At 37.0% G+C, this 27,296-nt stretch overlaps 2 protein-coding genes across 5 annotated transcripts in view; one reads left to right on the top strand and one right to left on the bottom strand.

Annotated features, from left to right (window-relative positions):
- The window catches only part of XRCC4 (X-ray repair cross complementing 4), a 262,034-nt gene extending 248,175 nt beyond the window's left edge, over positions 1-13,859 (bottom strand). Inside the window, exons 1-2 of one of the 4 annotated variants that reach the window (XM_033409084.2) lie at positions 13,649-13,766; positions 12,186-12,299 (exon numbers count right to left, since the gene is read on the bottom strand). The gene's annotated coding sequence lies outside the window, so the exon portion shown is untranslated. Of the gene's footprint in view, positions 1-12,185; positions 12,300-13,460; positions 13,608-13,648 lie in introns of those variants that run through there. The other 3 variants (XM_012537378.3, XM_033409083.2, XM_033409085.2) reach the window with 3 other exon arrangements.
- Positions 13,860-13,912: 53 nt separating this feature from the next.
- The window catches only part of TMEM167A (transmembrane protein 167A), a 32,936-nt gene continuing 19,552 nt past the window's right edge, over positions 13,913-27,296 (top strand). Inside the window, exon 1 of the mRNA XM_004281639.3 lies at positions 13,913-14,054. Within this exon, the coding sequence (XP_004281687.1) occupies positions 14,052-14,054 (3 nt within the window). The 5' untranslated portion in view covers positions 13,913-14,051. The remainder of the gene's footprint in view (positions 14,055-27,296) is intronic.

The following is a 27,296-nucleotide window of genomic DNA, read 5'->3' on the forward strand; positions in this document are numbered from 1 at the left end:
TCACCAAGTGTGGCAGACAGCAGGTAGGATGTGATGGCAGGCTTCGCTCCAGGGGGGTGGGAAGGGGGAGGTTCCCAGTTATAGGGGAAACTGACATCAGGTGGGCTCCTCAACTACCAGGGAAACTAGCAGAGGGGCACTGGCCCCTCACTGCCCCTTGATGTAAACAATCACTAGCTGGGGCAGGGGCACGTATGTAAGAAGGTTAGTCCTGTGAGGAGGGTGTAGGTGAAGCAGGCACTGGTTAAGCAGGGGATGTACAAATCAAGAGAATAGACATCTTGGGTGGCCTGATCAAAAAGATCAAAAGATTCAAGCCTTTTCTACTAGAAAAATGTGCTGCTCAGAACTGAAATGTAACTAAAAGCACTTGCATGGAAAAGAAACAAGACTTGTACTATACGTTTCCCCCACTCACAAATCCACCATTTACTTAAAACTACACCCATTTATCTGCCTATTTTCTAATGGCAAACAAGGGGATGAATGGTAAGACTGGGGTACAAATGAGAGTTAACCCTGAAAAAAAAACCTACAACATATCCTCAATTGGTGACCCTACCTAATTCAGCCAAACAAAAATATTAGGAACCATATGAAATTGCACATTTTTTAACCTATAAAAAAATGGCAATTTCACATGGTTCAAATAATACTAAGTTATAAATGGCACATGATTACTTAACATACCTAACTGGACGAATAATTACATACTTATCTCCCATGCTGTAATTGCTGAGTCTGAGTCATTTTCAAGCACATCCCTGAACATATTGTGGATAACTCTAGTGGGAGGAGATTCCAAGATCAAAGAAAAGATTCAATTCTGAGTCCCCTTATGTGATGCATTCTCAAATTGAATTGAAACTTTGTACCCCTAAAATTTAAATCAAGCCTTGTACAATTTAGAAGAGTACAAGTCCTAACACCAGGAGTGTCTTTTGTTTTTCATGAAGAGCCCCTTTCAATCATACCAGTGCTTATGCTAATGAGTTGACTTAGGGTGGGGTCACTAGATAGCCTCAGGATGTGGCTGGTCACCAGAAAGGCCAAAAGATTAAAGGGTTGGCACTTTCAGCCTCACCCCCACCTCAACTCCAGAGAGGGGTGTGGAGCTGGAGATTGAGCTCTATTAAAACTCTGGAACAAAGAAATTGGGGGAGGGGTGCTTCTGGGTTGGTGAACATATCAAAGTACTGGGAGAGCAGCTTGCCCAGTCAATGCACTGAAGCTCTGCACCCTAACCTATACCTTGTCCTATGCATCTCTTCCAGCTGTTCCTCAGTCGTATCTTTTTTACTGAACCAGTAAATAAAAGTAAAGTGTTTTAGTGTTTTCCTGAGTTCTGTAAGCCATTCTAGTAAATTATCAAACCTGAGGAGATGGTCATGGGAACCCCCAATTTATGGCAGATCAGAAGTATGGATGACCCGGGACTTGCAACTGGCATCTGAAGTGAAGGCAGTCTTGTGGGACTGAACCCTTTAACCTATGAAAACTGACACTAACTCCAGGTAGGCAGTGTAAGAATTAAATTGAATTTTTGGACACCTAGTTGGTATTGGAGAACTGGAGAATTGGTTATTGGTGCTGGAAAACACCCTAATGTGCCAAACAAAATAGCCTTAGTCCAGCTTTATTTAAGGCTATTGGTGTATATCCTCTACTAAATCGGAAATCAAGTCTTTTGTCCCCAAGCTCTTGGAATAGGGAAACTTTACCTGAGAAATCTGGTCTTTTCTAATGTCACTGGATAAAGAGGCCCAGATTGGCCTCTCACAAAATAAGTGACTTTTGAAATATGACAAGTCATGCATAAATATTTATTTAGATCCTGCCAGACAACAGGTACTATGCTAGGTGCTGGGAATAGACCTATGAATAAAATAGCCATATCCCCTGACCTCAGAACATTTATACTCTCATGAATAGAAAGTCAAATAAACACATGTTACAAAACATTGAGGTTAAGAGCCATAAAGAGGTAGTAAGAGGCAACAGGGGAACCCAGATCAGACACACCCAGACTGCCAGTCATGGGAAGCTTTCTAGAGGAAATGAGATCTAAGACCTAAAGGCTGAGTAGGAATTCTGAATCCACCCTTGCAACTGCCCTTTTGCTTATGCTATTCCCTCTCCTAAAATATCTACCTCTAGTCTATACCTGTGAATATCTATCCATCCTTTCAAGGTCCAGAAGCATTGAAAGCAGTTATGATCAGCCTCCAAGGATCCCAGCTGTCAATCATCTTATTCCCCAACTGGAGAAAAAAGAAAGAAGGTCTAATATAGGGAAGATATCAGGATCATCATGTTCAGAGAGATTCTTCCAGCTCTTCCTCCCGATGGAAGAGGGCCTGAGCTGAATTATGCCCATTGAATCACTCAACAGTGAGTTGAGTATATAGCTTCTGACTCTGAAATGGAATTTTGATAGCTTCAGAATTCTAGTACCACTCTGCTGACTTCCTATGGTTTGACCTCTACAACATTTGAATAAAGCAAGCAATGAAGTTGACCTAGATTAAAAGTCATTTGTTATTAAGGTATCAGAATTTTGGAGGCTGTGCTCCTACAGTGTGGAATGGCAGTGTCTGGCAGCCAATATCTGTAGCAGGCAGCAAAAAAATAAGGTCACATAGCTAAGAAAGAGCCTCTTTGCATTACCATATTAATCAAAGATTAATCAATCCATTGTCTTTTTCTGACTACAACAAAACATCAATTTTGAAACTAAATCCTAAAAAGATTCTGAAATAGCACTGAATCAGAGATGTTCATCCTATAAAATAATGAAAGTCATCAACAAAATTCAAACTACAGAGTCATCAGTGATGATTTTTCTCATTAGGAAGAAGTTGGAAATATCACATTCTTTAGAAAATAAAAGAAATAATTATTTTTTAAACAAACACTTTTCCCAAAGAATTAATAAAATAGTAACAAATGAAGCTACTTTGTGGAAGAGAAGTTTAATTTTGCAATGAAGAATTTAAAAAGCTGATCTGAAAAGCCATTCAAAGTTAGTTTCAGAGTCACTTAGTACATAGAACAAAACCAAAACTTTTCCATAAATTGAAATAATGAACTGACATCAATTTGAGGGAAGCCAGTTAAAAAAAGTCCATTCCATTACCAGTCAAACATTCACTGAGGAAGCCAAATAAGAACTCCAGCAGATTAAAAAAAAAAAAAAAAAAAAAAGGAATGATGCCTTCCCTCAGAAGCTTTTAATCCAGTTACAAGAACACGATAAAATAGAGTTCTACAAAATTATAACTAAAATACAAGGTAATATATAATTTTGCTAGATGGGAACTAAAGTAATAATAAAAAAGTAAGGAAGAGATACCTTAAATACATGGAAGATGATATATGAAGTTGCTACATTTTATAATGTAAAAAAAAAAAATTACAGGCCCAGAATAAACAAAAACAAGAGATATTAAGAATATGTCCATATGAGGAATCCAATGTTTATAAAATAAAATTCCAATAATAAACTAGTAGATTCACTAAAAACAACAACAATGTAATCCAATGCCTTGAAAATTATCTTTAATTGAAAAGTGAAACACATATTAGTAAATTCATTTCTTCCTGCATGAATACTCCTCTTCGGCCAAGATACAAGAATGTCCAATGAAACATAACAGAAAATATCCACGAAGATGCCCACTGATATAAATGCTTTTGTTTTTAAAAAGGGACCTAGCTCCAAACTAAATAAAGATGTACATAAAAATAAATGATCAAATTTTCAAAAACAAAATCATATTAAATTTTTTGTGTCTTTTAGTATGGTATCTTGCTTGCTCAGAAAACACAGACAAATGATGACCATGACCAATTTTACAGAACTGCTGTTATTTGGAAATGCCTAATTTTTGGTTAAACCTTGTTTGGAAATTATCTGTAATAGAGATATCTATTTAACTGATGGCCAATAAGATTCAATCAAGTTAGACTATTCTAGGACATGAAGATCATGGTTAGAGAGTTAGATGAAAACATTCAGTTCAGGTATATCTGGTTTAATATCTAAGGAGGTTCTTAGACTCAGGACAAAATGAAAAAGAAGGTGGTAATAATCTGAGAACAAAAACAACTAGGTAAACACAGAAAAATGAAGGTACATATATAGCTAATTAAAATGTACGATACAGATAGTGCTTTATTAAGTCATTAATTTATCCTAAAAACTCAAGGTATATGGTTGTCAGTGAGGGAGTGGAACAAAAATGAACTAAGCATATGTCATGAACTGTGCTGAGAATTTTACATATATTGTTTTAATCTTCAGAACCATTCTAAAAACAAGAAAACTGAAATTCAGCAGGTGTAGTAAAGATAGATGTGTATTCAAAACTAGGTCTATCCAACACACTGCCTTAAAAGTGTCTCAACCCTAGACAGCCTCTTTATGAGTCTCATATTTAACTCTACTTCTTAGCTCTCAGCCTCTCTCTGAATTTTCTCATTTTATACTATCAAGGTACTGAATTGCTTTTCCTTAACCTACGAACAAAGTATCACAATGTATTAACACAAATCTAAATCATGACCCGATGTATAACCCAAAATAACCCAGGTACAGACTTCAAATAGTAGAGGGAAAGTTCTTTATACAACTTTACTATACCTTCTCTACAAACAACTGCCTTATTTTAGATTATTCTAACCACAAACAGAATTTTCAAAGTATAGAGCCAATCCTTCTTCTACTAATGAGAACTCATGAAATTCTAAAGAAAAACATTCTTTGAGTCTATATGGTTCAAGACAGGAACTCCTAACATCACTTGTTTTAAAATTAGAGAAGTGAAGAGTTACTAGGGTAATGACAAATTTATGGCCAGTAAACATATCTATATATATAAGTATTCCTCTTCCCTTTCCCCACATTCTGACTTCTTTTATTTCCTAATACAAATTCTGTCTTAAAGCCAAATTTTGAGATATAAATAGAAAAGAATTCATAACCCCCTGGCTTAACCAATACAAAAAAGAACTCATAGCCCATTGGTTGCCTTGGTAAAAGCCATAAACCTCTACATAGGATTACCTATGATATATTCATGCTAAAAAAAAAAAACAATTCAACAGAATCAGATCAAACCTCCGATTTATAGGAAACACAAGGGATGAAGGAACATGTTAAATGGCACTAAAGGGATGCAATCAGCAAAATCTAAACAGTGGGACACTTCATGGGGCAACTGACAGTTTTTTCAACAAATAAACTTCAGTGCAAAAGGGAGAGGAGGGTTGGACTATTTAAGTTAAAAGAGACTTAAAAGCCACAAGCAACTGCAATTTAAAGATCTTATTTAAATCTTGACTCAACCAACAAACTATTAAAATTTATGAAGTAGTAATTTGAGGAATTTGAAGACAGATTAGGTACTTGGTAGTACTAGGGAATTACTGTTAATTTTTTAAGCTATGTTAATAGAATTGTGGTTATGTTTTCTACAATGTCCTTACTTTTTAAAGATACATGTTAGAATATTTACAGGTGATATGATGTCAGGGATTGTTTAAAAATAATTTAGAAAAGAAGAGTGAAGTTTGAGTAAGATATAAATGAAATGAGATGGGCCATGAGTTGATAATTGTTGTGCTAGATAATAGGAACCCATTATTCTCTCTACTGTTACATATGTTTGAAATTTTCCATAATAAAATGTATAAAAAGAAAATTGGTAAGCTGGGACAAAGTGAGAGAGTGGCATGGACATATATACACTACCAAACATAAAATAGATAGCTAGTAGGAAGCAGCCGCATAGCACAAAGAGATCAGCTCGGTGCTTTGTGACCACCTAGAGGGGTGGGATAGGGAGGGTGGGAGGGAGGGAGACGCAAGAGGAAAGAGATATGGGAACATATGTATATATATAATTGATTCACTTTCTTATAAATCAGAAACTAACACACCATTGTAAAGCAATTATACTCCAATAAAGATGTTATAAAATAAAAGAAAAAGAGGGAAAAAGAAAAGTGTTTTCAAAAAAGTGTTCTTTGACCATCAGGATAATTGTTTGTATAGGGTACTTCTGTAAAAAAGAAAAAGTCATCTATTAGAAATTTATTCTTACATATATAATTTAATACTTCAAAATTTAGGAGCCTATCTAAAGAAGTATGGAACTCATTATTGGTCCTAGTAAATACTCCTATCTGATAAACATTACACTAGGGATACTAGTGCATAATGCATTGTTGAATTTTATTATACAATAATGAATCAAAGATACTAAGGATAAAAAATCTGTTTTGCATAATCAACTGAAAAGCTGATAATAAAAATACCTAAATTATTTCAATATTTATCGGCTATACATTAATAATTTGGTCTTTGGACTTCCCTGGTGGTCCAGTGGTAAAGAATCTGCTTTCCAATGCAGGAGACGTGAGTTCGATCCCTGGTCGGGAAACTAAGATGCCGCATGCCGCAGGGTAACTAAGGCCATACACCACAACTACTGAGCTCGCACGCCTCAACTAGAGCCCGAGCCCGCGTGCAGCAAACTACAGAGCCCATGCACTCTGGAGCCCATGAACCACAACCAGAGAGAAAGCCCGCACGCCACAACGAAAAAGATCCTGCGTGCCTCAACGAAGATCCCGCGTGCCGCAATTAAGACCCAACGCAGCCAAAAAATAAAAAGAAAATAAATAATAAAATAAACAAATATTTTAAAAAATAGTAATTTGGTCTTAAGGCCAAAATGTGTAAAAAATTTTAATTGAACAAAATATTCAATATGAATCATAAATATATTCCAAGATTGCACAGAATATCCACAATAAAGAAACCAGAAGTAATAATTGTACTGAAACTTTCCAAAATTTCCCATCCTATGGCACATCATTAGACTCATGACATCTTTGATTTTTTTATCTAAACAATATAAGTCAAATACCTATTATAGTTCCTGGCTCGTAATCAATAAACGATTCTAACTTAAATGGCTGAATTCATTTAATCTGTACCAATTTGAATGACTCTAGTTTATACTTTTCCTCCTCCATTCTCAACTGAAGAGTTCTGTATTATTAGCTGTCACTAAACATTGGTCAGAGAATGCCATCAGTGTCTTGGTCCATGCCCCACCACAATTCAGGTTAAAAGTGTTCATTCACCCAACATTTAGAGAGAATTTGTTGATTTTTGTTACCCAATACAGACTCCCTACTGGTAGCAATAAAACTTCGAGTGACCCCCCTCACATCTGCTATTCTTATCCACAGGCTATGAGCAAGCTGACTTTTGGCCCCAAGTTCCAGCAGAACACAGACCCGGGCTAAACCAACATTACATTTTAATCCCCAGTAACTGATTCAAAGATGAGCACGTGATTCAAGTTAGGACAACTAAGGCCAGTAAGGCTCAATTTCAGGACTTTTATTTGCATATAAAGGATAGATACTCTTCTCTACTGGATTTGGTGTTATGATGCTGTAAGACTGGAGCTGTTGGGAACAAAACCAAGAGAGCAGAAAGTAGAACTGAGGGGTGGTCAGATCTGATTTCAGCATCACCAGAATCTAGATCTAACTGTCAATGTTTTAGGTGTGAGGCCAAGAAATTCCTTTTTCCTTAAGCTACCTGTGTCAGTCTTTGGAATCAGGCATATTTCAGGACAAATCTTCATTGTCATTCATTGGTTATGTGAATTATCTCAAAGTACGTGCAAAACAGTTGTAAGTAAGCAAATGTATATACTCCATCAGTGGTATAAGTACACACTTTGGGAAACACTCTATTAAACATAATATTCAATACCAAACAGGAAGTTTTACATTTTCAGCTTTATATGCTTCCATTCTTATCAAATCCAAAACACATGGCATTTCAAAAACACTGGGACTTTGTTGTCACTACATAAGAAATAACCAGTAAACAGGTGGTTCAAGAAGACAACTGGTAAATATTTTGCATAAGGCGCTAATGATTCTAGAAAAAAAAATCATAATATGTCTATTCAAAACAAAGGTTCAAGTCTTGGTTACAGGGCAAAAAATGTTTCCCAAGTTTTAAAAATCACTAATTAATATTCTAATGTTTTCTCCTTAAAACTCAACATCTTACCTCAAAATATTGGCAAAGCCTCCCCAAAAGAGGGATCCAATCAATTTAAATTTTAAAATTGTGTTTTTGCTTCTGTCTTTAATGCACTGAAATTAGATCAAAAGCCTTTTATGAACCTCTAAGTAAAGCTGTTTCTTCATGTTTATCAAGTTATTTATAGAAACAAATGTAGCTTCTGCAAGAATACATGACCTCAATTGTACTTTGGATTCACTGTTCACAATATAAACATAACATTACAATATGGTAACATGATTAGATTACTGTACAAAAGCCATCAATCTTTGCTATCAGAAAAGAGAAGCAATGAGAGGACCAGTTCCAATACCCATGGTTTATGCTCTTCTAGGACTGCTTGGACTATTATTATTCTAAGAATGTTAAGTTTAACCTTCTAAAAGTCTGCAAAATAGATGTAACATTGTTTGTGTGGTTCCAATGACTTGATATAAAGGTTTCAAGCATCTATCTTTCACCGAGTGCTCTGTTATATTACAGTGATATTCATATGGGAATTAACAGCAGTGACCTGTGATACTCAATCAAACATACTGACTTTACTTGCTCATTACCCTACAGATTTTCTTCTGAGACATAGTTTTCAGATAATAACCAGGACAAATTTCTTCATTACAGTTAAACTTCAGAAGCTCATGTTTTCTCTATTGCTAAATTCTCAGAGCACAAACTTTCTGTTCCCAAAAGTAATACCTAAGGCGTGACGAGCCAATTTCTGTAAGAATAATGCTTAAAATGAAGAGGTTGGTTCCTAAACACAATATTATGGCAAGATTTTTTTTTATTCATTTTAGAGATGAGTATCACAGCACCACTAATTTACAAAGTTATAAATTGCAACCATGCTGTAATTTTTAAAAAAACACTTGTTAAACCTACATATAGAACTATATTAATATACTATATTATACATGTATCTACCTACAAATTATCAAAGAAGCATCAATAAATTTTTTAAATTTAACTTTTGAAGTGCCCTAAAGTTTAGACAGATGTTATCCTATTTTCTCTGAGATTTTCTCTGAGCAGCTGTTCATTTGGACATGCTCCTTATTTATTGATATACTGTGTTCAATGCTAGTGTCACATTTCTTAAACAGGAACTTGGCAACTTCCAAATTCTATGGTAAATATTGACATATCTCAGCATGTCAATATTTATACTGTCAGGACACTTTGATGAGCCTCTTCAACAATGGCTGCATCTTATTTCTTGGCAGCCACTTGTTTCTGTTCCAACTGAGCAAGATCTTTCTTTATTCAATAAAATTCTCACTAACTGTTCAGACAAAATTACAAGTAAGCTAATAGCATCCTCTCACACAAAGACCAGATTGAACTCCTTGCTTATTTCAACATTTTGGTCACTTCTGCAGGGTTAGTAAAGCTCAAAGAAACAAGGCACAAATTCAGGAGTGTACTCCAAGTAATACTTGTTTTTGACTGCAGCAATTCCAAGCCTAATCATCATTTTCAACCCCATTGCTAAGGGTGAAAGCTGCCGAAGCCTTTTCATAATTTATAGAATTAAATTATTTCCTTTTTTGTTAGTCCTAAAAGCTAGACAAATTTATAAAAGATTGGTTTACAGACTGCAACAATGATGATGAGATTCAGAGAGAAGTTTGAATCCAGAATGCCTGCCATAAAAGGTAGTTGGAAAGTCTGGCTCATTATCTAGAATTAAACAGTGTTTTATATGCAAAATTAGTGTACCTAACTTTTGTGCCAAGTATCAGAAATCATGTTAACAAACTAACCATCATTAACTCAATCTTAAGAGCAAATTTCCATCATTGGGAGAAAATCTGTGCACTACCTTGTAAATACCCTGGGATTTCCCAATAGCACAAAAGCAAAAGTTTAATTTAAAGCTATTGGCAATACTGGCATCTAGTAAAAGCATGAATGCCTCATCAACAGTTAGGAATTCTCACACAGATTTTTTCTTTTGGCAACGAAAGTCTCAGTGGTGTTTTTCTTCTAGAAAGAGCCCAATTTTATCAATATTAAAAATTTGCTGGGCTTCCCTCGTGGCGAAGTGGTTGAGAGTCCGCCTGCCGATGCAGGGGACATGGGTTCGTGTCCCGGTCCGGGAAGACCTCACATGCCGCGGAGCGGCTAGGCCCGTGAGCCACGGCCGCTGAGCCTGCGCGTCTGGAGCCTGTGCTCCGCAACGGGAGATGCCACAACAGTGACAGGCCCGCGTACCGCGGAAAAAAAAAAAAAAATTTGCTGACTATAATAACCCTCTGTTCACTGATTTCTGCCAGTGTTTTAGAAAAAGACACAACTCACTTTCTCATCAGCTTCACAAAGGACAAGGAACAAACTGCCCAGGGCTATAAAATGCATTAATTACCTCCTACTAGTACAAAAAGAACTAGCTTGAAGATAGCCACCTTCTTTCTTGAAAACAAGGTATTGCAAATAAAGCACTGATTTTATACTCAGAAGACTCAGATTGAAATCAAAACTCTAGGGCTTCGTAGCTGAGTGACTTTGGGCATGCCATCAATGCATTAAAATGTTCACTGACTACATCCTATGTACCAGGCTTTCATATCTCAAAGATGAGTAAGACATATCCCCAGCTCTCTGGTGAGATAGAAACACCCAAAGAGAATTATTATACAAGCTTGTAAAGTGCAGAGGCAGGGTGGGAGCTCATCTGAAAAGTAGCACGTTAACCTGCCTGAAATTTCAGGGGAGGCTTCCTTGAGTTATATCTGATGTAAATCTTAAAAGGTGGAAAAGGTTTAGGAGTGGAAGGAAAAAGATAAGGAAACACATTCCAGGCAGAAGAAGCTGCACGAGCAAAGGCTTGGAGACAAGAAATAGCAATGATATATGGAAATGAACAATTCACAGTTTCAGACTGACTGCTGACACTAACAAGAGCATTTGGGGGAGCAATAGCCATGTTGAAGGGATCTCAAGAAAGAACAGTAGAAGGGAAATTGGGACTTGGAGCATAGAAACTCCTTAAAGGATTTTTGCTCAGAGGAGCAAATAAATGGGGTTGGAAGTAGAGAAAAGTTAAAAGAAGCATTTCTTAAGGTGAAAGAAAGAACATGCAGGTCAATCAAAATTTTATGGGTCTTAATCTAAGAGCCATGGGGAAAGAGAATTTAAAAAGAGGGAAGGCCTTCCTGGTGGTGCAGTGGTTGAGAGTTCACCTGCCGATGCAGGGGACACGAACCCGTGTCCCGGTCTGGGAAGATCCCACATGCCGTGGAGGGGCTAGGCCCGTGAGCCATGGCCGCTGAGCCTGCGCTCCACAACTGGAGAGGCCACAACAGTGAGAGGCCCACGTACCACAAAAAAAAAAAAAAAAAAGAGGGAGGAAAAAAAGGACAAAGACGAACACTAGGTAACAAAGAACTTCAACCTCAGTCTACGGAGACTAGTTGAGGATCAAAGAAAACGAGTTAAGTAAAACCATTGTCTTTTAATATATGTGAATATCATTGAATGAGGGAAAAAAAGGAAGTCAGATAAAAGGAAATAATCAACGCTATCAATACTAGACACAAAGTAAAAAGAGAAGAGGGAAGAAAGTGGTCTGGTGGTATAAAAGTGATACCAATTTAATTTTAAAAACCATTAATTTAAAAAACCTTTTATTGAGTGCCTAACATGCAAGTCAATCAGCCCTCCACCATTATCCCTCCCTTCAAAGAGTTTTTAATTTAGTGAAGAAAGCAAGCCAGGCACACAACAGGCAACCCTTACTGAGTGCTTAGTGTATGTCCAATACCTGGCTAGATGACTTACTTGTAATAACTCATTTAATCCTTACAATACTGGGGAAGCCTATGCATTCTCTCCACAAAAAAACATAAATACATACTATTTTTGCATACAATCCTACCGAACCCATGAAACCAAAGTTAAAAATACTCTTCTGGATGCAGGAGAGACAATAATTTTTGAAGAAGGAAATGATAGAGTCAGATTTCATTTTTAGTAAGTAAGAAAATGATCCAAGATAGTTTGAAATGAGAATCCACAGCACAGCTATGGAAAGTAGACTTTTGAAACAGCAGTGTAAGATAGTACTTACATTAGTTCACTGGCAGTGAAAACCAAGAGCAGGGAGTTCATGTGCTTAATGACCATATAGCTCAATTACCACCGCCAGTAGAGATCTTGCCACACATCAGATTAACTTCGTTTGCTGTGATACATGAAAAACAAACTACACATTTATGTATGTTCAACCTTATCTATTGCTATTTGGGCTCCTCTATGGGTAACTTTAAAATAACTGACATTGTTCTTTCCTGTTTTGAAGCTGAAGTACATAAGAGCCCATGGCCTAAAATTAATTCAAATCCATAAATATAGTACATCAATTGTGATCTCTAACAACTTCAGTTTCCTGGTGCACTTCAGGTATTACATATTACCCTAAGCGTTCCTAAAGATGAAGACAATCTTCACATGAAAGCAAAACGTCTGCAGACACAGTTACTACTTTAGAAGCCAAGCTTGATGAGTTGCACAACATAATTTCCATAACTAAGCCAAGGTTATTTAATTTGAATGGCAAGACTTGCAAGATATACTCTAAAGCAATCACAAGCCAGAGCATTATGGCTTGTTTTTTGATAGGAGGAGGGTACAGTACGTTTTTATACATTTCTTATTCCCCTCTTTCCCATGCCCATTAAATTTCTGGAAGGAACAGGCCATCTTTATTCCTCTGCTGCACTCTCATGATCCCTTGAATAAAGCTCAGTTAAATATTTGCTAAATTTGTGTTTGGACCAACTCTTCACAATTCAATAGATTCAAAAGTAAAGTTAGTTATGGTTAAAAAAAGACAAGAAAAGAAAACGTGTTGGGCTGTGGCCAACGATGTAATCACAGGAGAAACCCAAATGTTCTAATCACTGTGTTGCCCTAAATATAGAAGGGTCTCATAGTTTGGCCAAGAACAGCACATAAATCAACACCTCATGTGAGTTTCCTTTCCTCTTTTTCTCTATCCCACTTTAAGTCAAAGCATTAAAAAACTGATAACATTTTAAAAAGAATCTCGGGGTGGGGGGGAATAAAGCCTTATCTAATGGGATTATTAAAATTAGAGAAAGCTAAAGAATAATACTACTGATTAAAAGAAAAAGTTGGCATGTTATTGATCTTGCAGCTGGACTCCTTCTCTGGAGTACCTAATCAACTACTGAACTCAGGAAACGCAGTTCCTTTCCATTTGTTACCACAGAAAGTTCTTTCCTGACCCCAACGGGCCTAGTACGTTTCAGCCCCAGATGGAACCCATTTACAAAACGCCAATGTTAGAGAAATGATCCAACACCTTCTCAACACAACCCACCGAATTCAAGTGTCCTCCTAATCCCACAACTTTACAGGGCATTTCAAAGGCGCTTTACATTCCAAAGAATCTCTCAGGTGCAAAGGGAGAAACTGAAAAGGGAGCCCAGGAGATGAACGCCCTGCGTGTAAGCCCAGGGGACCCAGGTGTTCCCAAAGAGTACATAAACAGAAGGGCCAAAAGCTTACACATCGTGGGGGGGGAATCCAAGCAGGAATAAATTTGCGCGCTGCGGAGTTCTACAAAGCTAAAAAAGAAAAGAACTGGACTACCGAGGCAATCGCCACTTCCGGACCCTACCTGTCAGTAACTCCACTTCCGGTCTCCTCCAAAAGGCCCGCTCCACAGGCAGACATCCAGCAGCCAATGAGAGTGTCATTTACTTCCGCGGGGCTGAATGACGTCATTTACACCCCGCCCTTTCCTGTAGAGAGGAGCCTATCGTAGAGTCTGAGACGTGCGACTCCGGAGGAGGTACCCTGACAGGCCCAACCAGACTGCGGAAGGAGCGAGAAAGGCAAGTCGGGCCTGCACGCCTCTTCCGCCCAGGGCCCGGAAGGGTGATGTGGCTGGGGTTTCGCCGGCCTCACTATGGTAAGAACTGGGGCTTCGGGGTCGCGGCTGAGCTTTGTGAAGGGGCTGCGGGCCCGCACAAGGGCTGGAGGGTTGGGCGGCGATCCCGGGTCCCCGGCTAGGGAACCCTGTCACTAACTTGATTTTCCCGGGCCTCGGAGGATGCACAGGCCCGGGAGCCATGTGGCTCCTCCACGTCCAAACAGGGAGAACCAGGGCCGGCAGCCCAAGAAAGACCCCGGGGCCGCGGAACCCCTCCTCACAAGCCGAGGCCACTTTCCTGACTTGTTTCGAAGAAGTGCGCTGGTTGGTTTAACCCATCAGTTACTTAGACTCTTTGTGGTCATTTTGAGGCATTAGAGCTGCCCGGGTTTGCGCTTGTTAGGTTGCGGCGCCTTATCTCTCTGCGGGCCTGATCCAGGTTTTTATTTCCCTGCTGTCAAATAAACCCCAAGTGCTACACCTTAATTTTCACATGTTGAATTAGTGGCCTTTTAGGTTCCTCCAACTCCATTCTCTCAACTTTAGAGATGCTACTTTACTTTATGAGCTATATTTTAATGATTGGAGTTGTCTGCGGAGGTGGCTTCTCTTCTAGGAGCTTAATGTGCTTGGAGTGTGTCTGGCCTCGGGCCTTCCTCCCCTTCCACACATTAAGAAGGTTTTATGTGTTACTTCGTCTTATTGCAGATTCCTTTAATAGTTTGGGTCTTTTAGAAAAGCTTGAAATGCGTCACAAAAGTTCGCAAAATGCTTACGTCTCCAGGTTGAGAAAAATAAAGCCGGCATAGGCAGAGGACAGATGTAATAATCAGTAGTAACAGCAAAAAGCTCCCAAGCTATGTCTGCAGGCATTTCACCTTTGTTACGGTAAATGCCAACAGCCTCTACACCAGGCCTTGCGGTGAATGTATGAGGTCCATGTGCCAGATTTGCGTTTATGAGCATATTTATGGGGAAAAGACGCATGCCTTTTATTATGGTATCAAAAGCAACCATGACAAAAAAGCTCTTCTACAGTGAAAAGTTGCTGAGCTTGTGTTCCCAGAAGTTCCTGCAGAATCCCATACAGCACAAAACCCTTAGACATTTAATCGAAAACTCATTAATTGTTGTTTGCTTTATGCCAGCTACTTTGGGTATAGCTGGGGCATAAGTCACAATGTCTTCCCAGGAGAAGTTTACCATTTATAGAGGAGATGGCAGTTTATTACCGGGTTATTCCTTCCTTGGCCAGCTTCTTTCTCCACCTACCACATGATAGGACGGATACACTTGTGTCATGAGTGAGCGGTTATTTAACTTAGAAAATATAGTTCCTTTTTCAATTCAAAAAGAGTAGAGAGACTGTTACTCTTAATTCTTGCATATGCTCTTCGAGGCTGAAGTTGGGTTATTTTGCTCATAGTACAGTCAGAGATAGATTATTCTTTTCATCACCTTACTGTCTTATGTACTATCTAGAAGCAAGACATAGTGTGTTTAAGATTATTAGTATTTGAATCATCTGGCCATACTTGTTTTTTCAAATTAACTATAATAGCTCTCGTTTATTAGCACTTGCTATGTGCCAGGCTGCATTTGAAAAATCAGTTTATAAGCATTGTCTTATTTCAGGCTCGAAACTGAATATATGTTTGCAGGCAATGGAAGTCAGGCACAAGGAGACTGACGTGCTTGGGGGTTATACACCTAGTAGGTAGTGAAGCCAGAACTCAAACTTATTTTAATGTCCAGATGCCAGAAGTCCTCATGCTGTTGTTAATAAAAACAACATAACTGAGGATAAAATATGTCGTAATGATTTGTTGCTCTCAAATATAACATGTCAATGAGACATGGGGGAAAATAGAAACAACTGCCCGGTGGTTAATTTTTCATTCCTGCCCTGTTCCTGTGAGCTTAAGTTGTCCACATTTCAGAAAATGTACATTGTAGTTGGAAGAGCTACACAATGAGGTTTCTTTCTGAGTTTGTACCTACACTTGGTATATTTGTGAGGTAGCCCCGTGATAATGACTTAAATCTGAATTACTGCATTTTAATGAATCCATTTTTTAAAATGCATTTGCAGACCATAAAATGTTTATCAGCAATAATTTACAACTATCAAAGCATAAACAGTCTGATAATTATATCATTTATGAATTAATACTTTTAATTTCGTCTCTTCCCAAGAGGCCTTCCCTGTACCTTGTTTACTTCTACTCCTTTTAGGTATCTATTTGGACATCTGTACTCCACGTATATACCCGCAGTGTTTCTCTTGCATAGAAAACAGCAGTAAGGTGTTGCCTATATTCTTCCCTTCTCTAGGCAGAGCTCTTAAGTAGAAACTACGTCTTTTAATCTCTACATCACAGTGTCAGAGTTGATACTCAAATGAATGAGAGGCTGGGGATACAAAGTCATGTAAAACGTGCTCATTGTCTTAAAGGATTTTACAGTACAGTGGGGGAGAGTATTAAATAAGTAAATTTTATGTGTTAGCTGCTAGGACGTAGAGAGACTACATGTGTGGTGGAAAGAACATGGGCTTTAGACTGAGCCAAACAGGGTTAGAATCATTCCCAGTGCCCAGCCTTTGCTTGATCAACCTGAGGAAGTTTGTCTTCATTTCTTCCTCTGTTGATGTGTTACGTGACTTACAGATATATTCATTTAATGCTCATAAACCGTGCAAAGTAGGACCTATTGCCCCCATTTTATAGTTAAATCAAATATCAGAGAAAGGGTGTGAGATAGTTTCCCTCATCTTGTAGCTGAGATACATAGGAAATATGTTAGAAACAGAGGAAAGAGTAATTGTGGCTCAGAACTGCTGGGGAGACATCCCCAAAGAGGTAACACTCTGACCTGTATATTAAGGAGTGAGTAGGGATTAGGGAAGGAATCATTAGCTAGAGCTGGGAAAGCATTTTCTATCCTTCAGACAGATAAAGGAAATGGTAGTTATGGACACAAAGTGCGTGAAGTTGAATAGTTGCTTGGGGACTGGCAGGAATAGAAGTTAAGCAGTGAAATGATGAGAGATGAGACAAGAAAGATTGGGGCCAGATCTTGAAGTCATTTCAAGGCCTTTATATTTTGATGATGTTTGTGTACCTGATAAAGACTTAGAGCAGGGAAAAGAATGGTGTGCATTTTGGAAAACCAACTGGTAACAATGCAGGGTCTATTTACATAGAAGATTAAAATCTGGAAGACTAGTTTAGAAACAAATACAGTGATAGTAGATGATTGAATGCCTTAACTCTTGACAATAGTAGTTAGGTTTGAAAGATAAAGATAAATAAAATCATTTTGATGGTGCTTAGTAAGGAGTGGTGAAGCACAACTCCAGTTTAGATAATTGTTTGGATTGCAAGGAAATATTGATTAAGCACCTACTCTGCCATGTGTTTTACATACAGAGCTTTATTGAAAACTTGCATTATTGGCCACAGTGTACACATGAAGAAAAAGGCGCAGAATGATTTAAGTGTCTTGCCCAAGACCATACTGCTGATAAATAGTGAAGCTCAAATTTAAACTTAACAGCTCTGTTTGTCACCAAATCTTGAGCCCTTTTTATTATACAACAATGCTGATAATTCCACAGGAAATTCAAGAGGAAAAGCAGCGTTTGTATGCCTCAGTGGTTGAGGGTGGAGGGAGTTTGTTAAGATGATAATTCTGTAGCTACTATTGCTTTTGCACCATCAATACAAATGGCATCACAGTAGAAAGGCAGGTATTTTCTTAGCATTATAAAAGTAGTTTTGACTGCATAAACCCATGAAAACATTCCATAAACTACACTTTGAAAACTACTACCTCAGGCTAATTAGGTAGGTATCTGAAGTAGATTCTGGTCTTCTGTAGCATAGTGACTTGTAACCTTGACTGCAAGTAAAAACTCCCAGGGAACTTTGAGAAACTATATGCCCACCCAATTCAGTCCAAATTTCTGGGCATTGATTGTTTTTAAAAGCTCTAGGTGATTCTAATGAGTAGCCAGTACCCTGACTTGATATTTTTGCAGGTTTTTCCATTTTGTCATTCTTTCTTTCTGACTGCATGATCAGAGTACTTTTTTCATAGCAGAATTTGCACTTTTCCTTCAGAATAGTTTCTCTTATCAATCATTTATCAAGGACATGTGAAGCATTTACATCTTCATCTTCTTAAGTCTGTTAATCATAGTTATATGTATGCTTTCTCTTGTTAATACCTGTGACACTCTTGTTGCTTCATATTTAGATGTGAGGTGTCCATAAAATAGCTCAAATTAAGCAGCACAAATATAGCAAATGCACTCTAGGTACCATGACAATGAGATGAAAATAGGCACAAATGACCACGGATGTTGCCAGTGGAGAACAGAGTTGAGGTGCAAAAGAAAATGTTATTATTTCTGTGTGTTATTAGAAATCTTTTCAGTCACCTGTGGTCACTTATCTTGGGCACACGGGGTGTTGGGTGTCTTTGCACATTCACATATTACCTTACATTTGTCCCTGTATTTCCACGTTCTCCATTTTAAGAGATAATAGTGGTGCATATGAATTTACAAGTAGAAACTAGTTGGGAAATGCTGACCTGACCTAGATTTGTAAATGATAAAATGCTGACCCACATTTCCAGTGCTGTATAATTTCTATCACAATTAGGTCAGGAATGTCATTTCTGGGTTTCCTTCCACCTCCAGAAAGGGATCAATGACTTTAGTTTTGTGTAAAAACAGTAGGTTTTTAAAAAAGTAAAATTGTTAGTGTCTGGAGTTTTAAAAAATTTTGGTATTCAGTTAAACTGGAAGAATTAGTTAATATGTCAGTAAAAATGTATTTCCCACATAGTCAACATTTGAAGCTCCCAGACATATGCCTAAAAGCAGGCCTTAATCAATACATTGGTTAAATAATTTGTGTTGCTAATCCTAAAAATAAGTAAATAAGCTCCGTGAAGCTCAAGTGATCCAGGACTAATGAATATACTGGAGGCTTAGTCGAAGTCTTTTCTGCAGATTAACTACAGTTAGCAACCAGTAATTTAGCCTCTTGGGCAGAGCACTGTTTAGCATATCAATATGTGTATTTCTTCTGTTTTTCTCAGTGTTTCCTTCTTTGTTATGTTCTGTTGCTTGGATCTTTTCCCTGTTTTTTCCTCTATTCCTAATGTTTTGGGTATTCTTTTACTTAGACGCATTTTTATTTATACAGCTAAAAACAAAACTCTGTATTGAATTCTTGCCCTTATATCCATACTTAATATAGTTTTAACGTTCAGGAATGACTCTGAAAATAAGAAATTATATCTTTATAGATAAAATGATAGAAATTGAATCTGAAATAAATATTCTTAACTTTTCAAATTGACTTGAGAATAGAGAATTTTAAAGAGATGTGTCAACACTAGAGGTTATTTCATGTTTGGAAACTAAGCTTTGCATTGACCAGTCTCTATCTTTCATTGATGAACAGTTTGATCTAGTGGTGACCAACTGAAAGTCTGAATTATTTTTATTTCAGTGGCCTAACAAATTGCGATTTACTTCAGATTGATTATACAAAATGACTAAGTCATTAAGTGTATTTCCTCTGGTTTGGATAAGTTAGTTTAGTACAATGATTTGAAGCATATCAGAAGCTCTAATCAGCTAGGAGTAGTATGATGGGTCTGGAATATGGAGGGATAGTAAAAGGGGCCTTTGGAGAAAAAAAGTTTGGGATTTTCATTGCCAGTTAGGGTCAGGGCAGGGCTCCTGTATTCCAGGACCCCAAAGGTTACCATTCTGATCGTATTTGAGGATGTGCTCCAGATGTTGCTACAGGCAACCCTGAGTCTAGGGAATGTTATTGGATACCTCTTTATAAAAAGGAAATGTAGGTGTGGTAGACAATGCCCCTCTCCCCAACCCCGTTTAAAAAAAAAAAAAAAAAACTGTGAATATGTTATCTTACTTGACACAAGGGACTTTGCATATGTGATTAAGTTAAGAATTTTGGAATGGGAAGATTATCTTGAATTATGGGGAGACAGGGCAGTTTATTCACAAGGATCCTTGTAAGAGGGAGGCGGGACAGTCATAACAAAAGTTGTCAAGGTCAGAGTGATCAGGAAGTCACAAAGCTAAGGAATCAGGCAGCCTTTAGAAGCTGGAAAAGGCAAGAAAAGAGATTCTTCCCTACAGCCTCCAGAAGAAACAAGTTGTCTTGTGTTTTATAACTCCTTAGTTCCAATGTGTGTTATTTAATGTTTAATAGTTAGCTAAATTTATTAAACTGAATAGCGTGCCATTGTATACTCCCTGGCATTGTCACAGGGCATTGTCACAGGGTGTACTCGATGAAAATTAGGTAAACCTTAGGTTTGAGAACTATTTGAGGTCCAAGAATTTTCTGCCAGCCAGCTTGCCTACTCAGGCATCCAGAACTCTTGAGGATGTCTCTCTTACAAATTAAGTGGACTCAGAAAAACACACACTGTCCCATATGCAGGCACCTCGAGGCTGGCTGCTCAATTGAACTTCCTCCGAATTCCAGTTAGTGATAAAAGATTTGGATGCTGAGGAGAAATTCTCTCAGACCTTTATTTTACCCTACAGCCCGGTCCTTTACCATAAACATAAATATATTTGCTTCTTCATTCTGAATTTTCCAAAATATCATTGATAAGTAAATATAAATACAAAGCAATGTGTGGCGGTTTCTCTTAAATAAAGAAAACATAGCATGCATTTTTAATTTGTAATCTAAGTGTGCTTTTGAATTTGTTAAAATGTTCTCTTGTATTTGTTAAAATGCTCATTATTTGCAATTGTTGTCAAGTTCCTGTTATTTCAGCATTTTTCAGTGACTACTGTGCACTATTTTGTTTAATAGGCACAGGGGACTGATAAGAACCTCAGTAAAATAGAGGAGACAATTACACTACAATTTGGTGGGTGGCAGGTATGTGTGTAACACATAGGTGTACAAAGATCCAGACTCTGCTTGGTGTGGAGAGTAGGGACAAGGAACACTTTTCAGAAGAGATAACTCTTGAGTTGAGACCAGAAGGTTGAAAAAAATAGCATGTACAGAAACACAGAGTACCTTGAAAAAGGTTGCATGATTTGAAGGATCTGAGAAAAAAACATAGTAAATGAATTTTACTTCCCTTATCACCTTTGTTTTAATCATCTTTCCCTCTATATTGTGATCGAATATGTTTGCTTGCTTCTTAGCTTCCTCCCTTCCCTTTAATAACATTTTCATATTGAAAATCTCAATTATTTTTCTAAAGAACAGTAACATCTGTTTCCTTTAACTCTGAGACTAAAATTTTATCAGTCGGCAACAGATGCTAAGCATTAAGAGGAATGCTTAGGTAGGCTAAGCAGTGGTAGGCTAATGTCCGTGAGTTTGAAACACTCTTGACCAGAGACTGAGTATAAAAGACTGTACCACCTAAGATTATTTGTTTAAATTTAAGGGTCTGTAAACCCCCGGAACAAAGTTGTATGTATCATATAGTGCATACTTGTAAATGGTTTTCAGTTGTAAACGGTTTCACACACAGATAGATGTATATATACATACCCCACTTCTTTAATAATAGTATGTTTTTAAGTGCCTCTTAAAAATCTTTTATTTTGAAAAAATTCAAACATACAAAGGAAGAAAGAAGAGTGTAACTAAGTCTCAGATACTTAGAGTTTCATCATCAGCCCCACGCCTCCCACCATACACACTGGATTATTTAGAAACCAATCCCAGACATTTCATTTAAGCATGTTTCTTTAACAAGACATTCAAGGAATAAAAAAAGTATACGTTGCAAAATCATGAATTTAGATACTCCATTAGGAAGATGATAAACCTACTTTGCAAATTTCTTTTCCAACCACTTAACTAAGTGAATCCTTTGCTTAAAACAATAAGTCTGCTCATTATTCCCTGAACTTGCTAATTCCTGATTCTGTGTGGACGTTTTCCATGCTTTTGTCTCCTATGGAGCCTGCTCTCTATTCTTTGCCATGTGATTGAGCCCTTTAAGGCTTGACTTAGTTCCTGCCTTCTCCTTGAAGATTCTCCTGACTTTTCTTTGGGAAAATGGCCGTTTTTTCTTTCTTTTTCTTTTTTTGTGAGCATTGCTGAGTTATCATTTACATATGCTATGAGTTGCTATTGAGTTTTTAAAGTTTAATATTCTAACTCAATTATAACTGCTGTGTGCTACAGTTGTCCCATGTATAAAAGAAGGATATTAATAACAACTGCCTCAAATATGAGGATAAATAAGATAACCAAAAAAAAGAATTCCGTGAATATCAGTTATTTTTGTTGTCAGCTATAAACTGAAAAGAAGGAATCATGCTATGTCCTTTTTTTAAATTTAATATTTATTTTATATTGGGGTACAGTTGATTTACAATGTTGTGTTAGTTTCAGGTGTACAGCAAAGTGATTCAGTTATACATGTACATATATCCATTCTTCTCAGATTCTTTTCCCATATAGATTATTACAGAATATTGAGTAGAGTTTCTAGTGCTTTACAGTAGGTCTTTCTTGATTATCTATTTTATACATAGTAGTGTGTATATATTAATCCCCAACTCCTAATTTATCCCTCCCCCCGACCTCTCCCCTTTAGTAACCATAAGTTTGTTTTCAAAGTCTGTGAGTCTGTTTCTGTTTTGTAAATAAGTTCATTTGTATCATCTTTTTAGATTCCATGTATAAGTGATATTATAATATTTTTGTTTCTCTGTCTGAATTACTTCACTTAGTATGATAATCTCTAGGCCCATCTATGTTGCTGCAAATGGCATTATTTCATTCTTTTTTATGGCTGAGTAATATTCCATTATATCTATGTACCACATCTTCTTTATCCATTCTTCTGTTGGTGGATGTTTAGGTTGGGAGATTAATCCCTTGTCAGTCACTTGGTTTGCAAATATTTTCTGCCATTCTGTGGGTTGTCTTTTCGTTTTGTTTATGGTTTCCTTTGCTGTGCAAAACCTTTTGAGTTTAATTAGGTCCCGTTTGCTTATTTTTGTATTTATTTGCATTACTCTAGGAGTTGGATCCAAAAAGATATTGCTGTGATTTATGTCAGAGTGTTTTGCCTATGTTTTCCTCTAAGACTTTATAGTGTCTGGGCTTACCTTTAGGTCTTTAATCCATTTTGAGTTTATTTTTGTGTATGGTGTTAGGGAATGTTCTAATTTCATTCTTTTACATGTAGTTGTCCAGTTTTCCCAGCACCACTTATTGAAGAGACTGTCTTTTCTCCATTGTGTATTCTTGCCTCCTTTGTCATAGATTAGGTGACCATAGGTGCATGAGTTTATCTCTGGGCTTTCTATCCTGTTCCATTAATCTATATTTCTGTTTTTGTGCCAGTACCATACTGTTTTGTTGACTAGCTTTGTAGTAGAGTGAAGTTATTCCTCCAGCTCTGTTTCTTTCTCAAGATTGCTTTGAATATTCAGGGTCACAGCCACTCCCTGCCTCCCCAGGAGACCCTCCAATCCCCATAAGTAGGTCTGACCCAGGCTCCTACGGAGTCACTGCTTTGTCCAGGGTCTCAGTGCACGTGAAACCTTGTGTTTGCCCTCCAAGAGTCGAGTCCTGTCCCCCAGTCCTGTGGAGCTCCTACATTAAAGCCGCACTGGCCTTCAGAGCCAAGTGCTCTGGGGGCTGCTCTTCCCACTGCCAGACCCCCAGGCTGGGGAGCCTGACGTGGGGCTCAGAACTCTCACTCCTGTGGGAGAACCTCTGCAATATAAGTATTTTCCTATTTGTGGGTCACCCACCTGCCAAAAGCACCTCTCCTACTGTCTCGTTGTGGCTTCTTCATCTTTGAATATAGAATATCTTTTTTGGTAGATTGGAGTATTTTCTGTCGATGGTTGTTCAGCAGTTTGTTGCGATTTTGGTGTTTTCGTGAGAGTACATGAGCTCAAGTCCTTCTACTCTGCCATCTTGTCTCCTGTCTTGCTATATACTTTTTTTAATCCAGTGTCTACCCTCATGCTCCAGACAAAGTAGATATCAAATACATGTTTAGTTATGTTGGCTAGGAGGAAACCTGTGCTTTATATTTCATTAGATTATTATCAAATACTATTCATCGACGAATTCATATACATGTTCAAAATATGACCTTTAAAAATAAGCACTGTGAGATACTATGATTTCTCTCTAGAGTTGATCACCATTTCTTTTATTGATTTATTTCAAGTTTAAAAATATATATTACTTGCTTTCACAGATGCAAGTTTAAAATCCAGTTCAATTAAAAACAAGACATATTAAACTTTATCCTTATTATATCCATGAAGAAATGATTTTCACAGAGAACAGCTATTAAAATAGTAATTACAAATCAATTTTACCTTGTTCAGACCATAATCGTAACACTTAGAAAATTTGAGAAATCCAGAAAAGTTGATAATTAGGTTGAAAACCTTCCAGTGATAATCACTTCATTGTCTTCTCTTTGCATAAAGGTTTACATAGCTACAGATATACCGATTGTGAAATTATGTTTTTCCATCACTTAGCATTGTACAGAAGCATTTTTTGGTTCTTAAAATATTGGCAAATAACATGTATAATTTTTTTAATGTTTTGAATAGTTAGTAAATAAAAATCATTAAATGTGTAAAAGGTTAAAAAATATTATGACAGTTTCTGATAGCTAATTCTTTTTTTAGGATCTCTTGGCTATTCTTGCTTACTTATTTTTCCATATGAATTTCAGTATCAGTTGTCAATTTCAACAAAAGTAACTTGTTGCAGTTGGGTTCATTTTAAATTTATAGATTAGCTTTACAGTATTGCCTTTCAATATAAGAACCTGGCATACACTCCATTCTACTATTGTATGCTTCAGTATGTTTTAAGGCTTTGTCAATTGGTCTTTGATGCCAATATTACAGATTTCTTGTTAAGATTATTCCTATATATTTTAGCGTTTTGTTCTAATTGCTGTTATATATGGAGTCCTTTTTTTCCATTTTGTTTCTCAACTGGTTGATATTGTAATTTTGATGATTGTTGATTTAAGTATTTTAAATATGTGCCTAGCCACCTTACTCAGTTTTAATTCTGTTATGGTCTGTAATCATTTTTCACTAGATTCTTTTTGGCTTTTCAGGTAACGCTTTATATTTGCAAGTAACAATTTCACCTTAAAATAGTTTTTTTATAACTCTTACTTTTTGTCTAACTCCTGACTTTACAAGAAATACTTTTTTTTTAATTGAAGCATAGTTGATTTACAATATTCTGTTAGTTTCTGGTGTTCAGCAAAGTGATTCAGATATATTTTTTTTCAGATTCTTTTCCATTACAGGTTATTACAAGATATTGAATATAGTTCCCTTTGCTATACAATAAACCCTTATCGCTTATGTCTTTTATGTATAATAGTTTACATCTGCTAATCCCATACTCCTAATTTATCCCTCCCCATGTCCCTTTGCCCTTTGGTAACCATAAGTTTGTTTTCTGTGTCTCTGAGTCTATCTCTGTTTTGTATATAGATTCATTTGTATTATGTTTTAGATTCCACGTATAAGTGATGTCATATGATATTTGTCTTTAACTTACTTCACTTAGTGTGATATTCTCTAGGTTCATCCATGTTGCTGCAAATGGCAGTATTTCATTCTTTTTGTGACTGAGTGATACTCCATTGTGTGTGTGTGTGTGTGTGTGTGTATGTGTGTATGTATGACATCTTAAACCAATCCACTGTTGTTGGGCACTTGACTAGTTTTCATTGCTTGGCTATTGTAAATAGTGCTGCTATGAACACTGGGGTGCATCTATCTTTTCAAATTGGAGTTTCCATCTTTTCCAGATATATGCCTAGGGGTGGGATTGCTGGATCATATGATAGCTCTATTTTTCCTTTTTTAAGGAACCTCCATACTGTTTTCCATAGTGGCTGCACCAATTTACATTCCCACAAATAGAATAGGAGGGTTCCCTTTTCTCCACACCCTCTCCAGCATTTGTTATTTGTAGACTTTTTGATGACAGCCATTCTGATGGGTGTGAGGTGATATCTCATTGTGGTTTGGATTTGCATTTTTCTAATTAGTGATGTTGAGCATTTTTTCATATGCCTATTGGCCATCTGAATGTCTTCTTTGGAGAGATGTCTATTTAGTTTTAGGTCTTCTGCTCATTTTTTGATTGGGTTGTTTTTTTCATATTGAGTTGTATGAGCTGTTTGTGTATTTTGGATATTATCCCCTTGTAGGTCTCATCCATTGCAAATATTTTCTCCTATTCCATAAGTGGTCTTTTCATTTTGTTGATGGTTTCCTTGTCTGTGTAATAACTTTTAAGTTTGATTAGGTCCCATTTGTTTGTTTCGCTTTTATTTCTTTTGCCGTGGGAAACTGATATAAAAAAAAATATTGCTACAATTTATATCTGAGAATGTTTTGCCAATGTTTTCTTCTTGGAGTTATGGTGTCATGTCTTGTATTTAGGTCTTTAATCCATTTGGAGTTTGTATGTGGTGTGAGGGAACATTCTAGTTTCATTGATTTATGTGTAGCTGTCCGGCTTTCCCAACAACACTTATTGAAGAGACTGTCTTTTCTCCATTATATATTCTTGCTTCCTTTGTTCTGGATTAATTGACCATAGGTGTGTGGTTTTATTTGTGGGCTCTCTGTTCTATCCATTGATCTGTATGTTTGTTTTTGTGCCAGTACCATGCTGTTTTGATTACTGTAGCTTTGTGTACTATTGTCTGAAGTCTGGAAGTGTTATGTCTCCAGTTTTGTCCTTTTTCCTCAGTATTGCTTTGGCAATTCTGGGAATTATGTGGTTCTACGTAAATTTTAGGGTTATTTGTTCTAGTTCTGTGAAAAATGTCATGGGTGTTTTGATAGGGATTGCATTAAATTTGTAGATTGCTTTGGGTAGTATGGCCATTTTAACAATGTTAATTCTTCCAGTCCAAGAGCATGGGACATCTTTCCATTTCTTTGAGTTATCTTCAGTTTTCTTCATCAGTGTTTTATAGTTTTCAGCATATAGGTCTTTCACCTCCTTGGATAAATTTATTTTTAGGGTTTTCTTTTTTTTTTTCTTTTTGAGATGATTTTAAACGAGATTGTTCTTTTACTTTCTCTTTCTGATAGTTCATTGTTAGTGTAAAGAAAAGCAACGAAGAGAAAAAAAAGCAACGGTTTTCTGTATATTAATCTTGTATCCTGCTACCTTGCTGAATTCATTTATTCTGCTTTTTTTTTTTGCGGTATGC

The sequence above is a fragment of the Orcinus orca genome, chromosome 3 (genome assembly GCF_937001465.1).
Source record: "Orcinus orca chromosome 3, mOrcOrc1.1, whole genome shotgun sequence".
Classification (NCBI taxonomy): Eukaryota; Metazoa; Chordata; class Mammalia; order Artiodactyla; family Delphinidae; genus Orcinus; species Orcinus orca.